This window comes from Crinia signifera, chromosome 19 (assembly GCF_055691185.1).
Source record: "Crinia signifera chromosome 19, ASM5569118v1, whole genome shotgun sequence".
Taxonomy (NCBI): Eukaryota; Metazoa; Chordata; class Amphibia; order Anura; family Myobatrachidae; genus Crinia; species Crinia signifera.
This window is the reverse complement of record NC_139226.1, coordinates 104,919,209-104,941,179: the sequence shown is the minus strand read 5'-3', so window position 1 is coordinate 104,941,179 and position 21,971 is coordinate 104,919,209. Positions and strand designations below refer to the sequence as shown.

General features: G+C 46.4%; 2 protein-coding genes across 2 annotated transcripts in view; one reads left to right on the top strand and one right to left on the bottom strand.

The window, feature by feature from the left end:
• Nucleotides 1-21,971, top strand: part of LOC146041996 (uncharacterized) — a 40,468-nt gene that overhangs the window by 1,728 nt on the left and 16,769 nt on the right. The gene's annotated exons all lie outside the window — the stretch shown is intronic.
• Nucleotides 40-10,761, bottom strand: THY1 (Thy-1 cell surface antigen). Its single transcript, XM_083163070.1, has 4 exons — nucleotides 10,611-10,761; nucleotides 7,532-7,587; nucleotides 4,260-4,607; nucleotides 40-2,806 (listed from the first exon to the last, which is right to left on the bottom strand). The coding sequence occupies exons 2-4, from the start codon at nucleotides 7,566-7,568 to the stop codon at nucleotides 2,694-2,696; spliced, it is 498 nt and encodes a 165-aa protein (XP_083019196.1). The 5' UTR covers nucleotides 7,569-7,587; nucleotides 10,611-10,761; the 3' UTR covers nucleotides 40-2,693.

Genomic DNA, 21,971 nt, shown 5'->3' with positions numbered 1-21,971 from the left:
TTTGCTGCTATTTAAGAAAAAAAGACATCATCAAAAAGATTGTTTATGCTTAAATCATGGATACATTTTAATCATATAAAACTTATACAAAACACAATTATATGGAAAATAAACACATTTAAGACACGGGTAATACATTGATGTGTGGTGTAGTAAAGGAAATACTTGTTACACTTTAATAACTATCATATAGTAATGTGTATAATGTATATAAACATGAATATATAGCAGGGGTCACTTGCACTGTGCAGGCACACCGTAGTACAGGATCTACATTGGTCTATCATTTATGCTAACAAACCTAATATTACAATGGAAGATTTGCATGCAAAAAAAAAAAAATGCAAGTAAAGAGGAGCTGGACAATTAAAGGCGATAGGCGTCTGCGGGGGTCCGCAGAGCTTTCCTAGGTGCAAAGACTGTAACAACTGGTCCCAAGGTGTTATTATCACTAACAGTGTTTCAATAAAAATGAAAATGTCAATAAATTGCAAAAAAAAGTCAAGTGAGAAGTTAGATAAATACATGAAAGATGACAGAAGCAACGGGAGGTACTTAGCCATAATGTAGCACTTACCCCAGTAGGGGTATACAAGTGTTCATGCAAATTGGTGCAAAGGGACGTTTAGTTTGCACAATACTCTCAGTCTACTAAATGATCATCAGTGTATTATTAATCTAAAGTTTACCCCAACAATATTGCTGCCACATATGTGATTGTCCACCCATTTGCATAGGCTTGGCATTGCTAAATTGACCCTGTGTGGTTTTTTTTTGACCATTTAAACCCTGCAGCCCCACAAAAAAAGTTATACAAACTGAACAAATTAAATGGACAGGCCACTAATTCAAAATAACCACAATGAGTGAAATAAGGGAGACAGAATGTATTTTATATGCATGACTGAAATTAAACTTTTAGGGATGAAGGGGGGTGGGGGTAGGGTGTATATATAGGTTTTCTGTGGTGGCCAGTAAATACGTTTTTTTTTTCTGTGTTCATTGTGGGGGCCAATGTGTTTGATTTTTGTCTGTGGGGTCAATTTTTTTTCTTGTGGAGCCGATGTGAATTAATTTAATTTAAAATATTTTTTCCCCCTGTGTGGACCATTTTATCAAATGTATTGTATTGTGGAATACAATTTTTTTTTATAAACAATGTGTTCACTTTTTTACGTGGGGCCAATGTGTTTTCTTGTGGGTGTCAATTTATTGTGAGGTTGTAGAGTTTTCAAAGATGCAGGGTGCTAGAATGAACACTATACTGTGTTACTGTATAAACCAGTCCAGATGTAGTTCCAAATGACATATTCTACAACCGGGATGGGAAATCTTTGCACCTTCAGCAGTTGTTGAACTAAACATCCCAGCATGCCCTGCAACAGTTTAAGAATGGCCAAATAGCAAATCTATAGCAGAGAATGCTGGAATGTGTAGTTCAATAACACAGCTGGAAGGCCAAAGGTTCCGCATCCCTGCTCTACAATATCACTTCCAGCAGTCCTTTAACCTTTTCAGTGGTATGGCTGGAAATTTTCCAGGCTCAGCTGCGCTGCCACAGTGGGCTGCCTCAGAAAATTTCCAGGCATACTACCAATATGCAGCTGTGCACCACTAGCGCATCACCTCTTGGGGCACCCCCCCCCCCAGTGGTCGCTCCCCTCCTGTCCCTCTCCCCCTCTGCTCTGAAGCTCCCCTGCCGCTGCCCCCGCAACCATTCGCTGCATTGACCATGTGCCGATGGCATGCCCTGCTCGGGAAAGTTTGGGGCTGCTCGAGAGTTTGGGTGCCCGATTCCCCCCGAGCCGCCCCAAACATCCCAGAGCTTGCCGCCTGGTCACTACTGTGAATGGTGGCAGAGGCAGGGGAACTCCGGCATACAATTGCTGGAGCGGATACCATATCTTGAAGGCTTTAACTTTAGAACACTAGATCAAATGACTTAGGTTGTGTTTGAGATCCAACATTCTCGATTTACAAATAATACCGGTACTTTACCTTCCTCAATCTTTAACTGTATTAATCTATCTGAAAAGATCTACATATTCTCCTACTCTCCTAATCCCTGACATGCTCAGTAGGTGTCAGGTAAAGACATCATTGACACAGAAGGCAGGGGGTCTGAGTTCAGACCAATTGCCATAAACTGTAATGTAGCTGTCACTTAGTAAAAGTATACTTGCCAACTCTCAAAGAAGTTGTGGGAGACTCCTAATTTTTCAGATAGTCCCCCGCACCCCTGGAAGCACAGGCAGATCTCCCGCATTGTGCATGATATTTAGTGAAGTGAGCAGGATGGGGAGATAATATGGGTATCTCAGTCTGTAGGGAGGAGGCAGGGCTAAAATGACGTGAAGGGAAGCATTTTACTGTTATGTGGTGGGGGGCCTAATAATGTGGAGAAATGTCCCCACCGCCGACGCTGCCAGCTGCATCTCCAGATTTGGCGCGGTTGAAGCGTCAGTAGAATTGGACACATCTGTACAGTACTTAGGTTAATGATTTGTTTGATGGGTTTGTGGTATACCTTAGAGTACAGCGAAAATGTATACAACCTATTAAATGGTATGTGTAAATAGGGGGCGGGTATAATAGTGATGAATACGCAAGGAGCGGTAATGAAGTTACATGGAAGCACCACTCATTGGTCTGGAGCCGTACTGGAAATGCTTCTCTCTCAGAATATGTGATCTTTACAAACACAAGAAGCCCCCGGCTTGGAGTAATGGCAGCAGGAGGAAGAGGAGAAGTGGCCAGGGTGTACCTAGCATGAGGGTGCTGACTCCGCCACACCTTTCCAGCTTGTCTGTTAAAATACAAAAGAAATAACAAAATAATGGTTAGAGTCTTTATTATGAATTCGCCCCAAAGTACCAGCCAATCAGCTCCTGTTCTTTTACAGTTGTCAGTGTTGTTCTGTCACAACCTACGGTTTCAATAACTATAGTAGCCTGACATTGTTCATTTCCCTCTATATAATAACCCCTTAGAGGAGGTGACACCAGAATGCCGGCTCCTCCGCAGTGACAGGAGTTGGTGCTGCAGTATGATATTCCCCTTATTTTCAGTAGAGATGTGTGTTGTTGACCTACATGTTTTGGTTCTCATCATGTTTTGGCAAAACCACCCTTACGTGTTTTGATGTGGGTTTGATAAAAAAACTAAAAAAAATTGATAATTGATCGTCAACTATCGATGAAAACAGCTCATGTATTTTTTGCAATTCAAAACCCAAAATTCGTATTTAAAATCTAAATTCCGGTGAAGATCCAACTGGACCTCGTGTTGGGTCAGATCTCCACAGGAGATCCAGACTGGGTTGTTGGGTCAGATCTCCACAGGAGATCCAGACTGGGTTGTTGGGTCAGATCTCCACAGGAGATCCAGACTGGGTTGTTGGGTCAGATCTCCACAGGAGATCCAGACTGGGTTGTTGGGTCAGATCTCCACAGGAGATCCAGACTGGGTTGTTGGGTCAGATCTCCACAGGAGATCCAGACTGGGTTTTGGAATTGGGGTTTGTTCGGATTTCTGGAGAACAAACCTGCAATCTCTACTGTAAACTTAGTGACTAGAGGGCACATTTATCAAGTAATATTTGCGGCTAAATCCCTGAACCCCCCCTTTTTGGGGGTTAACTGCAAATATTAAGTATCACCTAAATGTATTAAAGGGGCTGCGATCTCCCTTGCAGCGCCGCCGGCCGCATCCCCCATAGGTTTCTATGGGGGATGCGAAGCTGCCCAATGTATCAACATCGGGCAGCCCGGCTTCGCACCCCTGGGCTATCGCCATTCTGGGATGGCGATAGCCCGAGCGGCAGTGCGGTCAGCGGGGTCATGGGGGGTCAGCGCATTACCGCGCATGCACAGACCCCCCGGCTTCCGGGTCAGGGCTTCGCAGGAACGGGCTCCTTTCGGAGCCCTGTCCCTGCGCCCTTATAATAATACATCCCGGCGGTATAGCTCGGCACCGCAATGCGATGTCCGGCGATGTAATCGCGCCGGCATCGCTCTGTATCACTCTATATTGATAAATGCGCCCCTAGGCCTCAAAAGGTCAATACTCACAAGCCGGAACCTCTGTACTTTGCACTCTATAATGTATGGGCAATGGGCACAAAGGGGATTTAAATAAATAAACAACAACAACCTTCTATACTCTATTGCTAAATACTTCATAAACAATTAAACATGAAACAAGTACTTTTTTCATGTTTGTCTACAATTCCGTGTACTTCCCTTCCTTCGTTATCTCACCTTTGTGGACATTGATAGTGGCTGTTTGGTTGATGGTGAAGTCGTTCGGAATGTCTAAAGCACAGGTGTAGTCACCAACGTCTGAGACATTGAATCTCTCAATGTGCAGCTGCACTAGGCCCCGTTCGGTATAAACGCTGGCGCGATTGTGGTATTTGTCATTAAAGAAGTTCAGGTTGACAGTGCTGAGGATGGTCTCAGGTTGCACGTTACGCTTGATCTTGAATTCATAGCGCAGCTTGTTATTAGTACTGTTCATATATCGGCAGTCCAGGCGCAACGTTGGCCCGCGGCCACTCAGACAGGCGGTGAACTTGGTGATTTTCTGTCCGCAGGATGCCTGCAACACTGAGCCAGGAGCAATAAAAATGCTGTTATTAGTTTTATTCTCTTATTTACAGCATAAACTACAAAATCCCTTCATCAAATATTTGCATAATCACAGCAAAAACGCCGATGTAATATTATGATTCCAAGGGGATCTGGGTGATAGGTCGACAGGGTTTTTAGGTTGACAGGGTCAATAGGTTGACACCATATGGTCGGCATGCGCAAATTCGATATAGACAAAAGGTTGACGCAAGTAAAAAGGTCGATGTGGCATTGAGCCACACATGAAAAGGTTGACATGAACTTTTCAGGATTTTAAAAAAGTTGGTGGACTTTTTATCCTTTGCCATCCATGTGGACTTCAGTTGGCAATGGCAATGTGGTGTGACCGAAGCAAGTATGCTAATTGTGGGTCTGTGTGCTCAGGTGTCAACTTGGACAATCTTTTCCTTGGGTCAACATTTTCCCCATGTTGACCTTGTGCACATCGGCCTTTTGAGGTTGACACTGTCAACGTAATCCTGTTGACCTTATGAGCCACACCTGAGTTTTTCACATTTTTTAGCTGTTGACAACTGAGCAGGTAGACCCCTGATAGTGTACGGCATTCCCTCGCTGTGCCCGCCATGCTTCCGGCCAGGTGCCTCACTCTGCTATCGCTGCGCTTGGCACACTTTACCGTTCCCAATCAGAGTCCATGTGGATGGTAAAGTGTGAAAATGCATCATGACGACCATCCTTCCTTGATGTTTTTGCTTTCCCTTAATGTGGCTGTACACACATGTGATGTGTCGCAGCAGTCTATGGCCATCTGACCTCTTCTGAGCTGCCCTGGACCTTCCTGGGTGGGGGGATTGCATGCAATACATCGCATGCATTAAAAAAAAGTCACAGTTAGTGGCTTTTTTTAAATTAATCCATTAAATTGGCTATTATCAAATAAGGGCTTATAAGTAATCAATAAAAATAATAGAATTAGGCAGGGGGGGGGAGCCGTTATTGTTGTGCCTAGGGGCGCCACCACCCCTAAATCCGCCCCTGCATGCAGTCTATTCAGATGTGATATATCGCATGTACCCCGTTCCCTGCCGCCGGGAGGGAGGCCGAGACGGGCAGCTGGTCTGACCTCCAGCTCGGGTCTAATGCGCACAGGACCACACATGGGACTGGTATACTCTTTTGCTTGATACTGCCTGTTCAGTGGTCAGCAACAACGTCCTACAGCAGAGGTCCCCAAACTCTGCCATTGCAGTCCAGGTTTTAAGGCTATCCATGGATGAGCACAGATGATTAAATCAAATTGAGTGAGGTAATAATTTAGTCACCTGTACTCAAACATGGATATCCTTAGAAATTGGACTGTATTGTGGAGTTTGGGAACCTCTGCCCTACAAAGTGTCGACTTTTCAGCCCTGTCGACCTAAGCCCGTCAACCTTCAGTGATCGACTCAATGCATGTCGACCTAAATTTGGTCGACATGCATCTGTAAAGTAATAAAGACATCCATACACAAAAAAATGACATATAATAAAGCAATCCATGTGACAGGTTTCAGGCATAAATGAGTAGAAACAGTAATTCAGGAGAAATATGTGAATCGGGTGATCACCTTGCAATAGGTTAGCCCAGGGCTGGGCAACACCGGCCCTCCAGATGTTAATGAACTACACATCCCAGTATGCCTTGCATCAGTTTCAGCATGGCCACATAGCAAAACTAATGCAAAGCATCCTGGGATGTGTAGTTCATTAACATCTGGAGGGCCGGTGTTGCCCAGCCCTGGGTTAGCCTGACAATCAGGGACGTACATGCAGGGGAGGCAGTTCTTCCCCTGTCATTCTGTTTAAAATAATACAAAGAATAATATACCTATGACACATATTGTATGTCATAAGTACTTTCTTTATATTATTTTTGGGTACTTATGTAGTATCTGGGCTGCCGATTTTGTGATTGTATGCCTTACCTTAAGGCATACAATCAGATGCGATGCGATGCGATGCGATTTTGCATAGGATTCAATGTTAAGAAGGTCCTGTTCATTTCCCCACTATCCAAGTGGGCATAGAGTTGATTTTATATAGCGTGGCGAGCGCAGCGAGCCACCGAGCCCGAAGCGTGGCGAGCGAAGCGAGCCCCGCGAGGGGACGCATATTTCTTAAAAAGTATTCTGTGTCCCCTCGCGGGGCTCGCTACGCTCGCCACGCTTCGGGCTCGGTGGCTCGCTACGCTCGCCACAGGTTTATATCCAACTCCATGCCCACTTGGATAGTGGGGAAAGGAAAAGGACCCCTTTTTCCCATTGAATTCTATGTTAAAATGGACTCAGACCATTTTAACATTGAATCCTATGGAAAAATCTTGACCATCGCATCGCATACGATTTGGTCGCATGCGATGCGATACGATGCGATGCGATCCGATTTCTAAATCGGAAGCCCAGATACTACATAAGTACCTATTTTTGCAGTTTGCAGTATTTAAAATAGTTTGGGAGGCACCTATAAGCGTGCCTCCCACTAACAGAATACAAAAAGCCAAAAGTGGCACTTCTAGAAGTGCCTAATTGACAGGGGCTGATGTAATTGGACAGCAGATCCAGCTGCTGTCCAATCACAGCAGCCCCTGTCATTTAAGCTTCTGGCAGTGCTGCTGTGGCTAACACATGCCCTCCTCCCCTGTTACGTGTCCCTCGGCTCCTCTGGCCCCTCCTCCCGGTTTCCTGTCCCCATGTGCCTGCTCCCCCCTCCCCTGCCTGGTAAGTGTAATTGATTTTTCTCAGGGTGGGGGGTGGGTGTCGTGGTGGCCAGAAGCAGGGGGGGCACGGTGGTGGCTGTGACGGTGCCTCTGTTCACAGCCGACGCACGTCACTGCTGACAATTGCACACACTTGTCACATAAAGCATTGCTGGTAAGCCCTTCTAAGGGTTCTAATACTTACCGGTAATAAATATCCCCAATGGCAGTATATAATTCATTTTTCTTCTGTATTGGCACCTGTGCATAGCAAGGGAATATAAAATAATACAAAATCACTTCCACCCTGTGACTAGACAGAATAGTGTGGGTGTAAGATGAAAAAATGCATAAGGAGTCTATTTACATTATTTGTTAAATATCCCTAAAAAATACACCTGTTTTCGAGTGGTACAAGCTGATATTATGCAAATCCCTGGGATGTACTCAGTAGTGTCCATACCTATTCAGGTGCAGAAGTTCCTGTTGTCAGTGTGCCCATTCTGTGTTAGGGATGGACATCGACTATCGATGATTCAAATCATTGATGGTTTAAGAGCGATGTAGAATAGTTTTGCCATCAATGGGGGACAACCAGATGATTTTCCTCCATCGATGGCACAGCACATCATAACCAGTGTTCCCTCTAAGCTGTGCGCGCGTGCGCGCGCACACAACTGGACGAGCGTGCGCACAGACATTACAACAGAGCGCACAAAGCAGCAGTGGTCCCTTTTTGCAGTTGCGGACTCAATTAATGTGAGTTTCACCCATTAACTACATTGTGTGCTGTGTTTTGAATGTTTAAATGTTTAATATCATTTTGAAGTAAAGTTAACACAAATGCTGAATGTCATTTTCCAGTTATATATAAGTGGCACACAAAAATTTAAATTTCCTTCAAAAGTTGCACAGCCAAAATCTTTTGGCGCACACAGCCTTCGTAAAATTAGAGGGAACATTGATCATAACCAAATCGTTTTTTTCCCCCCGAAGGGACATGGAACAGAGCCCCGCCACTGGCACCCGCAGAGCACCGCCCCAGTTTATGATTGGCCCACGGGCCAGTCAATCCAAGAAAATAGATGTTCATCAATTGTAAAATACATCAGGGGTAATCAATTAGATATTATGCTGACATTGATGATTGTACTATTCCCATTGATGATAACCATTGATAGCGATAGCACGGATGGCCATCCCTATTCTGTGTGTCAGCAAAAGTGTTGCGGCCCTGTGGCCTGAGCGTGGCCCCACAGATTAAAGGGGCATCACCTTGTGGTCCATATTCCCATTTTTTTCAGAGAGTGCCGTGGCTGCAGTGTTACAGGGTAGCACCAGGCTTCTCTTACTGAGCAGGAGTCAGCTCTGTGATGTCACTTCTCGGGGGATGGCCCATGGGTGTGGCCCACACATCATCCTAGTGACACCAATGGATTTACTCTGATGCAGCCCCACCATTTCCAACCACAATGAGGCTGCTACTGTATGTAGTCAAATGTATCTATGCATTCAGTGCATGACCGGCAGATGTACCACCAGCACCGGCAATAGACCATAGAAGCCTAGGGGCTACTTACCACAGATTATTTTGGAGAGGGATTATTTTTTGCATAAACCGATATCTCAAAAATGTATCTTGCATTATAGAGATAAAAAAATCTTAAATACTTAATACTGATACTTACATTAATTGATGTTTGGATGCAAATATAGAGATCGTTACACAGATTCACATGTTCTTTGGGGTATGGCTTATGTCGACACTGAAATAGGTCGGCATGGCTAAGATCCACAGGGTTAGAAGGTCGACACAAGCATTAGGTAGACATGAGTTTGTCACTGTAGACCCAATGCATGTCGACCAAATAGGATCGACTTAATGACCATATCCTGTTCTTGTTGACTGATGGCCCCACATGGGGGAGATGTACCAAACCTTAGAGAGATAAATTACCAAATAATCAGTTCCTAATTGTGCTTTCTAAATCACAGCCTGTAAAGAAATAGAAGCTAACTGTTTGGTACTTTATCTCTCTCCTCTTTATATCTTTCCAATCTTTGAATTATCTCCCCCACATGCTTTCATCAAAGCCAATTTTCCTAATTTATCCTATCAAACCTTACCACCATTTCATCAGAAAGGCAGGTCCACATATAAGCTGCGTCACAGCATCATTAACAGAGAGACGTTAGTATGAATCATTTCCATCCCAGAACACAATTCAGGCAGCCGGAGGTCTGATTATGCTGAGACAATGGCCCTTATTCTGGTTCACTTGCAAATTCCTGCTCAAATGGACAAAACTATGTGCACTGCAGGGAGGGGGGTACTTTAGATGTAACTTGTGCAGAGAGAGTTAGATTTGGGTGGGGCTTTACTTCAAAGTGAGATCTATATTGCAGTGTAAAAATAAAGCAGTCAGTATTTTCCCTGCACAGAAACAAAATAACTCACCCAAATCTAACTCTCTCTGCACATGTTACATCTGCCCCGCCTGCAGTGCACATGGTTTTGTCCATTTGAGAAGGAATTTGCCTTTGCGAGTGAACCAGAATAGATGATGGTTTCCTTCGCAGACAACTGGGACATTTCTAATACAGCTTTTATAGAAACGAGGTGAATCAATGGGATGTCAGCACAACAAAAACCTTTATCTGTCCAGATCACAGCGACAGATGTGCTATTTAAGTCCAATATCGTTCACAAATACTGGAATGATGTCCCCCAATTTGTGTACAGCATATGTAATCACCTGCAACATTTCTCACTTATTTAAACTTTACCATATTGCAATGTGCAACTTTTCCCAACAGATCTGTTCCTAATTTTCATCCGTTCCTTTCGCTTATTTACCAGTCACAAATGCTGCATCCCCGGCTTAGCTCCATACATGGGTGGGGTCTCTCCGAATATTCCAACGGCCTGATTACGCCATTCCCCCTTTAGATAACTTTCACATAGTGTATCAATAAAATGGTTTGTATCTTCCCAGCCTCTTCATGTGCATCTGGCTAGCCAATGTCTGTGCATCGTGCAGTGATATTCTATGTATACATCTGTGCCCTCTTTAAAAGGAAATTAATAAATAAAATGACACCCTAAAATGAATAAATAAATAATACATAAATTCCACATCTGTCACCAAATTTGTGTTAGAACCTTTCTTCTGTACATGCAAGCTCCTCATATATATAGATGAATGCCTGTGCTCTTCACTTGGGGTACAGACCCGGCTACATGCACCTTGGCTCCTGCCTGCTACTGTATAAGGATGCTTTACCTTCTTCCCTGAGTGTGTTCACCGGATCCCTGCAGCAGTCAGACGGCTGCCTCCCTCTGCCGCAATGTACAACTCCTTACTGCAGTAAGGGGAGGGAAACCTGGATCACTTCCAAACAGCAGAGAAGAAGGAGGTGGAGTGTCCTATTTGCATGGCTGGGATCTTTCTCCACAACATCTACAATGTCTGGCCTTAATATAATAATTACCTAGTGACACATGGTTCTGGAACTGAGATCTTAAATTCAGCACATATTTCATTGGAATATAAACTCTGATGCTGGCACATTGAGCAGGTCTTTTATTTGACTTTATAAGGGCGGGGTGTACTAAACATCGCATTTGTGGTGCGATACATTCCGATACTTATCGAAACATACTGCCGTTATGTTTGTACTTAGAAATGAGGATGAAATCGCAAAGTACAGCTCGCACAGTTCTTTGCGACAGGACTTCCACATTTAGGACTTGAACGTCCTTTGGCCCATGCGCAGAGCAGGGATGTGGTGAGGTGGATCCGATATGATTTCCCGGCGGTCGGGATCCCGGCGGTCGGAATCCCGACACTGGAATCCCGACCGCCGAAATCCCGACAAGGGGGGGACATGGATCGCCCCCCCTTGCGGGCTCGCTGCGCTCGCCACGCAGCGGGCCCGGTGCCTCGCTACGCTCGGCACGCTATTTTATTCTCCCTCTATGGGTGTCGTGGACACCCACGGAGGGAGAAAGTTTCGGGATTTCGGCGGTCGGGATTCCAGTGTCGGGATTCCGACCGCCGGGATCCCGACCGCCGGGAAATTAACCGCATCCCGGTGAGGTAAATGGCTGAGGAGTCCCTGGCAAGTACCAGAGCCAGATTTGCACACAATATATGAGCCCAGGGGTAGATGCCGCTATTAAAACGCTGAGTTTTGATAAGAGATGTGCAGAAAAGATAGCCAGGTGAGGCACTGCCTCACCTGCCATAGACTTTTTACTCCAAATTTTTTCAAATGATTACACAATAATAAAAATAAGATTTTTTATATATTGTTTGTATGATTTGACATACTTTATAAATGCAAAACTCCAGCGTATACGTTAGTATGACAGGAAAGACTCTGCCACACCTGCCTCATGCCACTGGCGCATAGGGACGCGCACCGTGGAGAGGGGGTGATGGTGTTACCCATCGGGTCTACTATCCAAAATGTATTGCATTTTAGAGCTTGGTACATCTGGAAATGCAGCCAAAATTCTGAAGTGGGAATTTCTGGGCTTTAATAAATGTCACCCTAATCGGAATATTTATCACTTTATCTTCATCTTCGATACATATGTAACGTGAAAAATTTGCCCAAACCCGCAGTGCGATAACGGAATAAATCACAGGGATATATCAGAAAGAACAGCTAAAGTAACGCCATTTTAAAATCCAAACCCCAAAACTGGGATATTATATCAAACTGCAAACCAAGGAAAGATCTGAAGTGGTACTTGGATTAAATAAAATCTCCTCAGGAGATCCAGACTGGATTATGTTTTGGTTCGGATCCACAAAATTTGGGTGGATTAGGAAAAGACCTCGTTAAATTTTTTGAGTTTTGGTTCAGGATCTCATTTGTGTATCTTGATTGGTTTGGACAAAACCGCCCTTGCTGGTTTTGGTTTTGAATCTGTATATTTTTTCAAAAATATCGCTCCTACAGTATTATTTATATCAATAACATTTATTTGCACTCATTTACAGTCTATTCTGAACATATCACAGCTCACAATAGTTTTTACGCCAAAAGGTTGCACCGAGGTAGCTGGGTGGCTAAGCTACATAACACAAGTGGGTTGAACCAATACTGGACTGATATGGCACACTTAGCAGCACCTCTGGACTGATACTGCACACTTAAAATTACCCCTGGACTGATACAACATACTTAGCAGCACCGCTGGACTGATATGGCACACTTAGCAGCACCTCTGGACTGATACTGCACACTTAAAATTACCCCTGGACTGATACAACATACTTAGCAGCACCGCTGGACTGATATGGCACACTTGGCAGTACCCCTGGACTGATATGGCGCACTGGGCAGGACCTTTGAACAATACGGAACACTAGGCAGTACCTCTGGACTGATATGGACACTGGGCAGTACCCCTGGACTAATAAGGCACACTTAACAGCACCCCTTTGATAAAAAGGACAGTACCCCAGGTCTGATATGGAACACTTGGCTGCACCCCTGGACTGATATGGCACACTGGGCAGGACCCTTGGACTAATACTGCTCACTGGGCAGTACTCCTGGACTGATATGGAACACTGGGCAGTACTCCTGGACTGATATGGAACACTGGGTAGTACCCTTGGACTGATGTGGCACACTGGGCCGCACCTCTGGACTGATACGACACACTTGGCAGCACCCCTGGAATTATATGGCACAAATGGAGTCACCCCTGTAGTAAACAACAACAACAACAACAAAAACATTTATTTTAATAAAAAAGGGCAGCACCCCTTGACTGATAGGGCACACTGGACAGCACCCCTGGACTGATAGGGCACACTGTGAAGCACCCATGGAATTATACAGCACATATGAAAGCACCCCTGGAATTATATGGCACACATGATGGCATCCCTGTAATTATATGATAGGGCATACTGGTGTGGTATGTACAAGGTAGGCCTTTAGGCTGTACTCACCCTTCATGGTCTTGACACCGTGCTATGGTGGGCTTCCCTCCAGCTATGGATTTCCCTTTAGGCATTCCTTGATCGTGCTGATAGGAGCAAACATCAGAATTAGCAAAGTTCCACTACTCAGCGCTTAGACAGATGAGGGTGGGAAACCACGGTTGGCCGTGACCTTCACCAGCTGTGTGAATTGTCATCATTGGCCGGAGCCTCACCTATGTAGCACTCACCCGCTGAGGTGTTCGATTAAGGGACTCAGGGCCAGATTAAGGTCTGTAGGGGCCCTGGACAAAAAAGGTCTTTGCCCCCCCCCCCCCCCCCCCGGAGGCATCGTTGGGGGAAATGCTGGTAAATAAGTGGAGGCCAGTCAGTGCTGCTTTTTTCTTTTTATCACCCCCCCCCCGTACCTAGCCAGTGCGGGGATGCGGGCAGCGTGGTCTGTGTAGTGCTGGTGGGCAGGGGGTCCCTGCGGCAGATGGGCAGTCAGCAGCGGGGTCCCTGCGGCAGATGGGAACTACTGTAGTAGCACTACTAGTTCCCATCTGCCGCAGGGACCCCGCCGCTGACTTCACATATGCCGTACGGACCCCCTGCCCGCCAGCGCTACCCGACTCCGTGCTGCCAGATCCTGCTGCTTGCCACCCAAACGCACAGCAGTGGGGTGGCGGGTATCTAGGTATGTGGGGGCCCTAGGGAGACTGCCCCTGTCACCCCGTGGCTAATCCGCCACTGGGGGGGGGACACAGACAAACACAAAGAGTACTAACACCAGAGTTCTTGTCACGTTGACGTGGCACTCTACCGCACCTATAGGGGAAGCACAACCTCCCTGTCCTACAACAGTTCCTAAAACAGTGCTGACTAACCTGCACTAACCAACGCGTTATGTAACTAAACCATCAAAACATCTTTGACTAATATGCCAAAACGACACTAATTATTTCAAACACACAAGCCTTAACATTGAGTGACAGAGAACACATTATAGTGTGTGTTTACTTAGTAAGTTATACATTGGTTCCCCCGGCACACTGAATAGTTTTAGCAACCAATCTTGAACACTACATGCGCAGGTATATGACATGCCCCCAAGCCGCGTCAAGGCTTCTCTGTATATTGGGGGTCCCTAGCGCTATTTCTAGGTGCAGGGTGTGGCACCCCAAAAACTATCATAAGCTAGGAGGCCCAGCGCGGCATGCCAGTGAGATACTAAGTGTTAATAATTAGTGATAGGAAGCCGAAGCTATACATAAAGAGAGAGATAAATTAAATGTAATTAAAATAAGAGAGAGATAGTGTTAGTGAGGGAAAAGTGTTAATAGAATGTAAGGGCATGCCGCACTAAAGCCACCCAGCCCAACCAGTCCAGGGGCACCACACCCCACACCACTGTTACCCTAAATTGGGTCTACAATTAGTCAGCAAGGAGCCACATGATAATGGCTCCTTACTTGGTATATCTGAACTAAGAGCTACCTACCTTGGAGCAACCCCAGACTACTCTATGTGGCATATCAGGACCTGAATCTCCGCCTTATACAAGCTCCTCTCTGCCTCTCACAACATACATGCAGATAGTGGTAGATGCTCAAATTAGTTCAGTAATACCATTCAGGTGCATGCAAGGGAGGGGTTAATACTTAGTAAGTAACAAGACATTGGTTCCCCCGGCACACTGAATAGTTTTAGCAACCAATCTTGAACACTACATGATAATAGAATTCAGAGATATTGGTTACATATACCTGCGCAGGTGTATGACATGCCCCCAATAACTTACCAATATCCTATCCCCCACTTACTCTAAGCCGGACCTGCTCATGAAGAGCCATTCACAGTAATGTTAGGGGAACAGCTTTTCCTTCTCCTTACTCAATCCGGGCCCTGGGAAGAGCTGCCGCAAAGCCCACTGTTCCCGGAAGTAGGACCCTTCAGGAGTGGGCAAAAATCACACTTTATCAATAAGGACACAGGCACAAGCCTGGGTCAGGCTTGAGACCTGATAATTGGGCCCAGGCTGGAGGCCTGTGTTGCACACAGGCCTGACAATGGTTGCAGGCCTGGGGCCTGACAGTGGGCAAAAGCCTGGGGGAGGCTGATAGTGGGCACTGGCCTGGGGGGTCTGACAGTGGACATAGGCCTAGGGGGTCTGATAGCGGTCACAGGCCTGGGGGGCCTGACAATGGGCACAGGCCTGGGGGGCCTGACAGTGGGCACAGGCCTGGGGGGGCATGAGAGTGGGCACAGGCCTGGAGGGCCTGACAGTGGGCTTAGACCTGGAGGACCTGAGCACAGGACTGGAGGCTTTCATCACCACTGCTGAGTCCTCCGCCACTGGAGCTCTTTTCCGCTCCTTTGCCTCTAACGAACTATGTTCCTAGCATCTAATATAAGATGCCAGGAGGGGGTGGAGCTATAATGCGTGAACCCCGAAAGGCCACCAAGCCACACGCCCAGATTGGCTCACACTTGGCTGCCTCTGCCATTCAAAATACCGCTGGATTGGAGGAGCTTGAATCCTTCCAAATACAAGCTCCTCCATGCTTGTCCCCCAGGATATGTGGAGTTGCAGCTTCGGGACAGGGGTGAGTACCCCCTGTCCCTCCACCGCACTCGGGCAACCCCTCACATTGGGAAGCACCCCTGGACTGATATGGCACACTGGGCAGCACCCCATAACTGATATGGCACACTGGGCAGCACTCCATAACTGATTGGGCACACTGGACAGCACCCCTGGACTGATATGACACACTTCTATGGCAACCCTGCAGTAAGAAAAAAAAAACTTTTTTCTTTTAATCTTTTTTTTTTAAATACAGTCCTCCACAGCAGCCCCCCCCCCCTTTGTAGTGCCCCTTAACAGTCGCCCATAGTATTTCCATACAGTAATCCCCCATAGCAGCCTCACACCCCGCAGCCCCAGGGCAGAACCCACCGCAGCAGTCAGCACGAGCACGTCCATGCTGTCTGAAGTCCTCAGCCGGAATGAAGATGGCGCTGATCACTGGTACTTATATCGCAACTCACCAGAATCAGACAGTAAGATGATGATGTTCTACCTATCTATCTATGGGATACAGTTGCCGGGTCGACAGTATGAAGGTCGACATACATTAGGTTGACCACTAAAGGTCGACAGGGTTTAAGTCAACACATGAAATAGATTGACAGGCCTAAGGTCGACAAGGTCAGAACATCGACACAAGCATTATGTCGACAACGGGAAGGTCAACATGAGTTTTTCACATTTTCACAGGCGGTATTTCATACCAGAGGCGGATTAAGCACGGTGCTTCAGGGGCGGTCACCTCGGGGCCCCCACACAAAAGGGGCTTCTGTCACCCCGTGCTCGGGCAGCGCAGGCGGGGAGGGGGTCCCTGCAGTGGGGTAGGCAGTCAGCCCTGGGCAAAGCTGCCTCCCCTCCTGCATTCTGCAGGAGACTCCCTAAAATAGCAGCAATCTCCCTCTCTCCCTCATTAGTCTAGCAATCTCCCTCATGTCACCTAGCCCACATTACACTGTTACAGTACATTGAATTATCAGCACCATTTCCCACCACTATACATAGTATAGTATCTCTTACTGACTGCTTTGGGGCTCATCTACATTTGGATATAAGTCATTTTAAAAGATTCCTCTCAGATGTAGCAGTACACACCCACACTTCTAAGTGCTACATTCACAACATCTTTCACAATCTCTCCATATATGGAACTAGACACACCCTTTGGGTGGAGCATGACACGCCCCCTCAATGGGGTGTTGCGCAAAATTCTATTACCATCTATAATCTTCCTGAAACTAGTTTTCAAAAGTATACAAGTATGGCTCCAGGGTCCCTGCAGCGGATGGGAACTAGTAGCCAATGTCGCTACTAGTTCCTGTCTGCTGCAGGGACCCCGCCGCTGACTTCTCATACGCTGCAGGGACCCCGCCGCTGACTTCTCATACGCTGCAGGGACCCCATCACTGACTGCCGAGACCGCTGCTGGGACCCCTCTGCGCTGCCCAGGTACGAGCCTCCCCAGGAAGGGTGGGAGGTGCATCGCGTGCCGGGGGGGTTCTGTGGGGGCCCCCAAAAGTTTGTTGTCCAGCCCCTTAATCCACCCGTTTCATACCCTTCCATCTGCTAGGGCGTGGAGAGAGAGTAGAACATACTTGCCTACTTTTAAAAGTGAGTTTCAGGTAGATTATAGTTGGAAGTAGAATTTTACAAAGAGCCCCATTGAGGGGGTGTGTCATGCTCCACATAAAGGGCATGTCTAGTTCCATATATGGAGAGATTGTGAAAAGAGATTGTCAAAGAGGCATCTGGAAGTGTGGGTGTGTACTGCCAGATTTGAGAGGAAACTTGTAAAATGACTTATATCCAAATGTAGATAAGCCCCAAAGCAGTTAGTAAGAGCTACTATACTTGGTAAAGTGCTGGGAAATGGCGCCGATGATTCAATGTAAATGTATCTATCTCTCATTCTTTTTTCCCAAAAAAATGTAACAGTGTAATGTAGGCTAAGTGACATGAGGGAGATAGCTAGACTAATGAGGGAGAGAGGGAGATTGCTGCTATTTCAGGGAGTCTCCTGCAGAATGCAGGAGGGGAGGTAACTATGGAATAGAATAGAGCCTGAAGCATGGTAAGCACAGCGAACATGCCAGGAGACTCGGTACACTGATATTGTGTCCATGACGACTTACGTCAACATTCGTAACAACATTTTTGGAAAGCCCATGTCGACCTTCCCATTGCTGACATTGTGCTTGTGTAGACCTTCTGATTCCGACATTGTCGACCTTAGGCCCATAAACCTATTTCATGTATTGTCCTAATCCCTGTCAACCTTTATTGGTCATATCTATCTACCATGGCCCTAACTGTGCAGAGTTTGTATATTCTCCCCATGCCTGTGTGGGTTTCCTCCGGGTACTCCGGTTTCCTCCCACATTCCAAAAATATTCTGGTAGGTTATTTGCCTCCTAACAAAATTAACCCTAGTATGTCTGTGTGCGTGTACATGTGGTAGGGAATATAGGCCGATATGTAATAGGGTGCGATTTTTGGACTAGTCCAAAAATCGCACCATATCGCACAAATTCGCACCTTTCCAAATCGCATTTTTTGCCGCAAATTCGCATATGTAATGAGATGCAAATTCACGGTAAAAAAGTGCGATGTGGTGCGATTTCGGGCGAGTTTTAGTAATGAAAATGTGCGCATTTTCAGTCATGAATGTGCGCATTTTCAAATGTGCGATTGGAAAAAAAAAAAACCGGCGTGCGGTCCCCCTCCCGATCATAACCAGCCCCGGGCTCAAAAAGCCGGTGCTGGTATCATAAAATCAGAGGGACAAACAAATAGGGGTCCCCTTGATTTAATGAAACCAGCACCAGGCTCAAGGTCCGGCGCTGGTTCCCAAAATACGGGGGTTAAAATGACTAGGGGTCCCCCGTATTTAAAGAACCAGCACCGGACCCAAACAGCCAGCAGGGTAATGCCACAGCCGGGGGGAGACTTTTTATACAAGTCCCCCCGGCCGAAGCATTCAGCCCTGTGGCTGGTCAGCATGGGCAGGGGTCCTGGGGAAGTGGGGACCCCCCCAAAGAAGGGGTCCCCCCCTCCAGAACTTACCTGCCCATGCTGAAGCCCGGGGCTGTCCTCCATGCCCCTGGGCTGTGGGCATGGAGCTGATTTTGTGTAAAATCAAGATAAATCTATTGTTTTTAACAGTGGTACTACAAGTGGCAGCAAGCCTCCCCTGCAAGCTGGGACTTGGAGAACCACAAGTCCCAGCCTGCAGGGCATTAAAGGGCCCGCTGTAACTTGTAGTTCTACTGTTAAAAAAATAGTACACAAAACACACACTGACACACATTTTAAATAAAAGTTTAATACACACATCACACACACACTCATACTTACCTATCTTTATCCCGTCGGTAGGTCGCTGGCTCTGGTGTCGCTGGCTCTGGTGTCGGCGGCTCCGTGTCGGCGGCTCCGGGCTCGGCGTCCTGTCCGACGATAATCCATGTTGGACCTGTGGAAGTAAATCCTACTCACCAGGTCCACCATGGATGGTCTTCTGTCTTCTCTTCTCTCTTCTTTATCTTCAAGCTCTTGCGGCTCCGGCAGCTCCATTCGGCAATATGATTGAAGGCGCTGGAGATGTTTGATCTTCAGCGCCTAACATCAGAATGATTCTATTGGCTGCTCAGCAGCCAATGAGAAGCGCCGCTGGGAGCAGCCAATAGAATCATTCTAAGCACCGGCGTTGAAGAGGCAACATGTCTCCGCAGAGATGTTGCCTCTTCAACGCCGGTGCTTAGAATGATTCTATTGGCTGCTCCCAGCGGCGCTTCTCATTGGCTGCTGAGCAGCCAATAGAATCATTCTGATGTTAGGCGCTGAAGATCAAACATCTCCAGCGCCTTCAATCATATTGCCGAATGGAGCTGCCGGAGCCGCAAGAGCTTGAAGATAAAGAAGAAGAGAGAAGAGAAGACAGAAGACCATCCATGGTGGACCTGGTGAGTAGGATTTACTTCCACAGGTCCAACATGGATTATCGTCGGACAGGACGCCGAGCCCGGAGCCGCCGACACGGAGCCGCCGACACCAGAGCCAGCGACACCAGAGCCAGCGACCTACCGACGGGATAAAGATAGGTAAGTATGAGTGTGTGTGTGATGTGTGTATTAAACTTTTATTTAAAATGTGTGTCAGTGTGTGTTTTGTGTACTATTTTTTTAACAGTAGAACTACAAGTTACAGCGGGCCCTTTAATGCCCTGCAGGCTGGGACTTGTGGTTCTCCAAGTCCCAGCTTGCAGGGGAGGCTTGCTGCCACTTGTAGTACCACTGTTAAAAACAATAGATTTATCTTGATTTTACACAAAATCAGCTCCATGCCCACAGCCCAGGGGCATGGAGGACAGCCCCGGGCTTCAGCATGGGCAGGTAAGTTCTGGAGGGGGGGGACCCCTTCTTTGGGGGGGTCCCCACTTCCCCAGGACCCCTGCCCATGCTGACCAGCCACAGGGCTGAATGCTTTGGCCGGGGGGACTTGTATAAAAAGTCTCCCCCCGGCTGTGGCATTACCCTGCTGGCTGTTTGGGTCCGGTGCTGGTTCTTTAAATACGGGGGACCCCTAGTCATTTTGTCCCCCGTATTTTGGGAACCAGCGCCGGACCTTGAGCCTGGTGCTGGTTTCATTAAATCAAGGGGACCCCTATTTGTTTGTCCCTCTGATTTTATGATACCAGCACCGGCTTTTTGAGCCCGGGGCTGGTAATGCTTAGGAGGGGGACCGCACGCCAGTTTTTTATTTAAATTTCTTTTTTAACTATTTTTTTTACAGCAGAAGCATGCACAGATCTCAATGATCTGTGCATGTTTCTGCCTAACTCGCCAGTCAGAAGCTGGTCTATTTTTTTTGCGATTTTGTTGAAGCTCCCATATGCGACTTTAGAACTCGCATCCTATTACATATGCGAGTTCTATAGTTTACTATGGGAAAACATCTGGATGCGATTTTCAGCGTGCCTGAAAATCGCATCTTTAAAATGTGCGATTTTGCGGTAAAAAATGCGATTTTTACCGCGACTCGCATCCTATTACATGTGCGATTTTTAGAAAAAATGCGATTTTGGTCAATTTTCACCAAAAATCGCAAAAGTCTAAAAATCACACCCTATTACATATCGGCCATAGATTGTAAGCTCCACTGGGGCAGGCATTGATGTGAATGTTCAAGCGCTGCGGAATATGTGTGTGCTATATAAGAAACTGTTAATAAATAATACAAATTATCTATCTATCTATCTATCTATCTATCTATCTATCTATCTATCTATCTATCTATCTATCTATCTATCTATCTATCTATCTATCTATCTATCTATCTAGCATATCTGATTATGAAGAGACAAAATCATCTATACATAATGATCCTATCCTGCCATCTAGTGGTTAATAAGTAAAGCAGCACTCCTTACTTCCCCTTCAGAGCTAATACTTTTGAAATGTTACCAAACAATTCTCTTGCTCCTTTTTGAATTCACAACACACGTCTTAGTGTGTGTGTGTGTGTGTGTGTGTGTGTGTGTGTTCTGCTCAATTCTTCTTGTGATACATAATAGGTGGTGGAGGACCAATAGGCTAAGTCAAATGATATTCAAAAAATATCCTATACCTATACTGGCCTATACCTTTACTTAACTCTTAATTGCCTAGAAATAACACACACAACACACCTTATTCTATAAATAACGACATGGACAACCACTGTTGTTGTAAGTTTAAACAGGTCATAAATATTTATTGTAATGGTATGACCCCTATTTGTCTAAGGGATGGCAAAGAAAGCACTTGAGACCAGCACCAGCCCAAGGTGTTAATCAATGGCAGGGACTTAACACCCCAATCCGACAATACCCCTTATTGTAGGGTACAGCCCGTGCTGTGATGGACTGACCGCCCCTTCTATTGCATGGTGAGGACACTTCCAGGAAGTGACCAACGTCCCCCCACTGAGTCGGGACTCACCAGCCGTCCGGGCAAAGAGGGGCAATACTGCACAGCGACCACCTGACACCCCACCTGACTGCTGGTCGAGAGCACCTTCTCACTACAGCCTAGGTTCCAAAGCACCCCGCAAGGTCACCACGCGAAACCAAGGCCAGC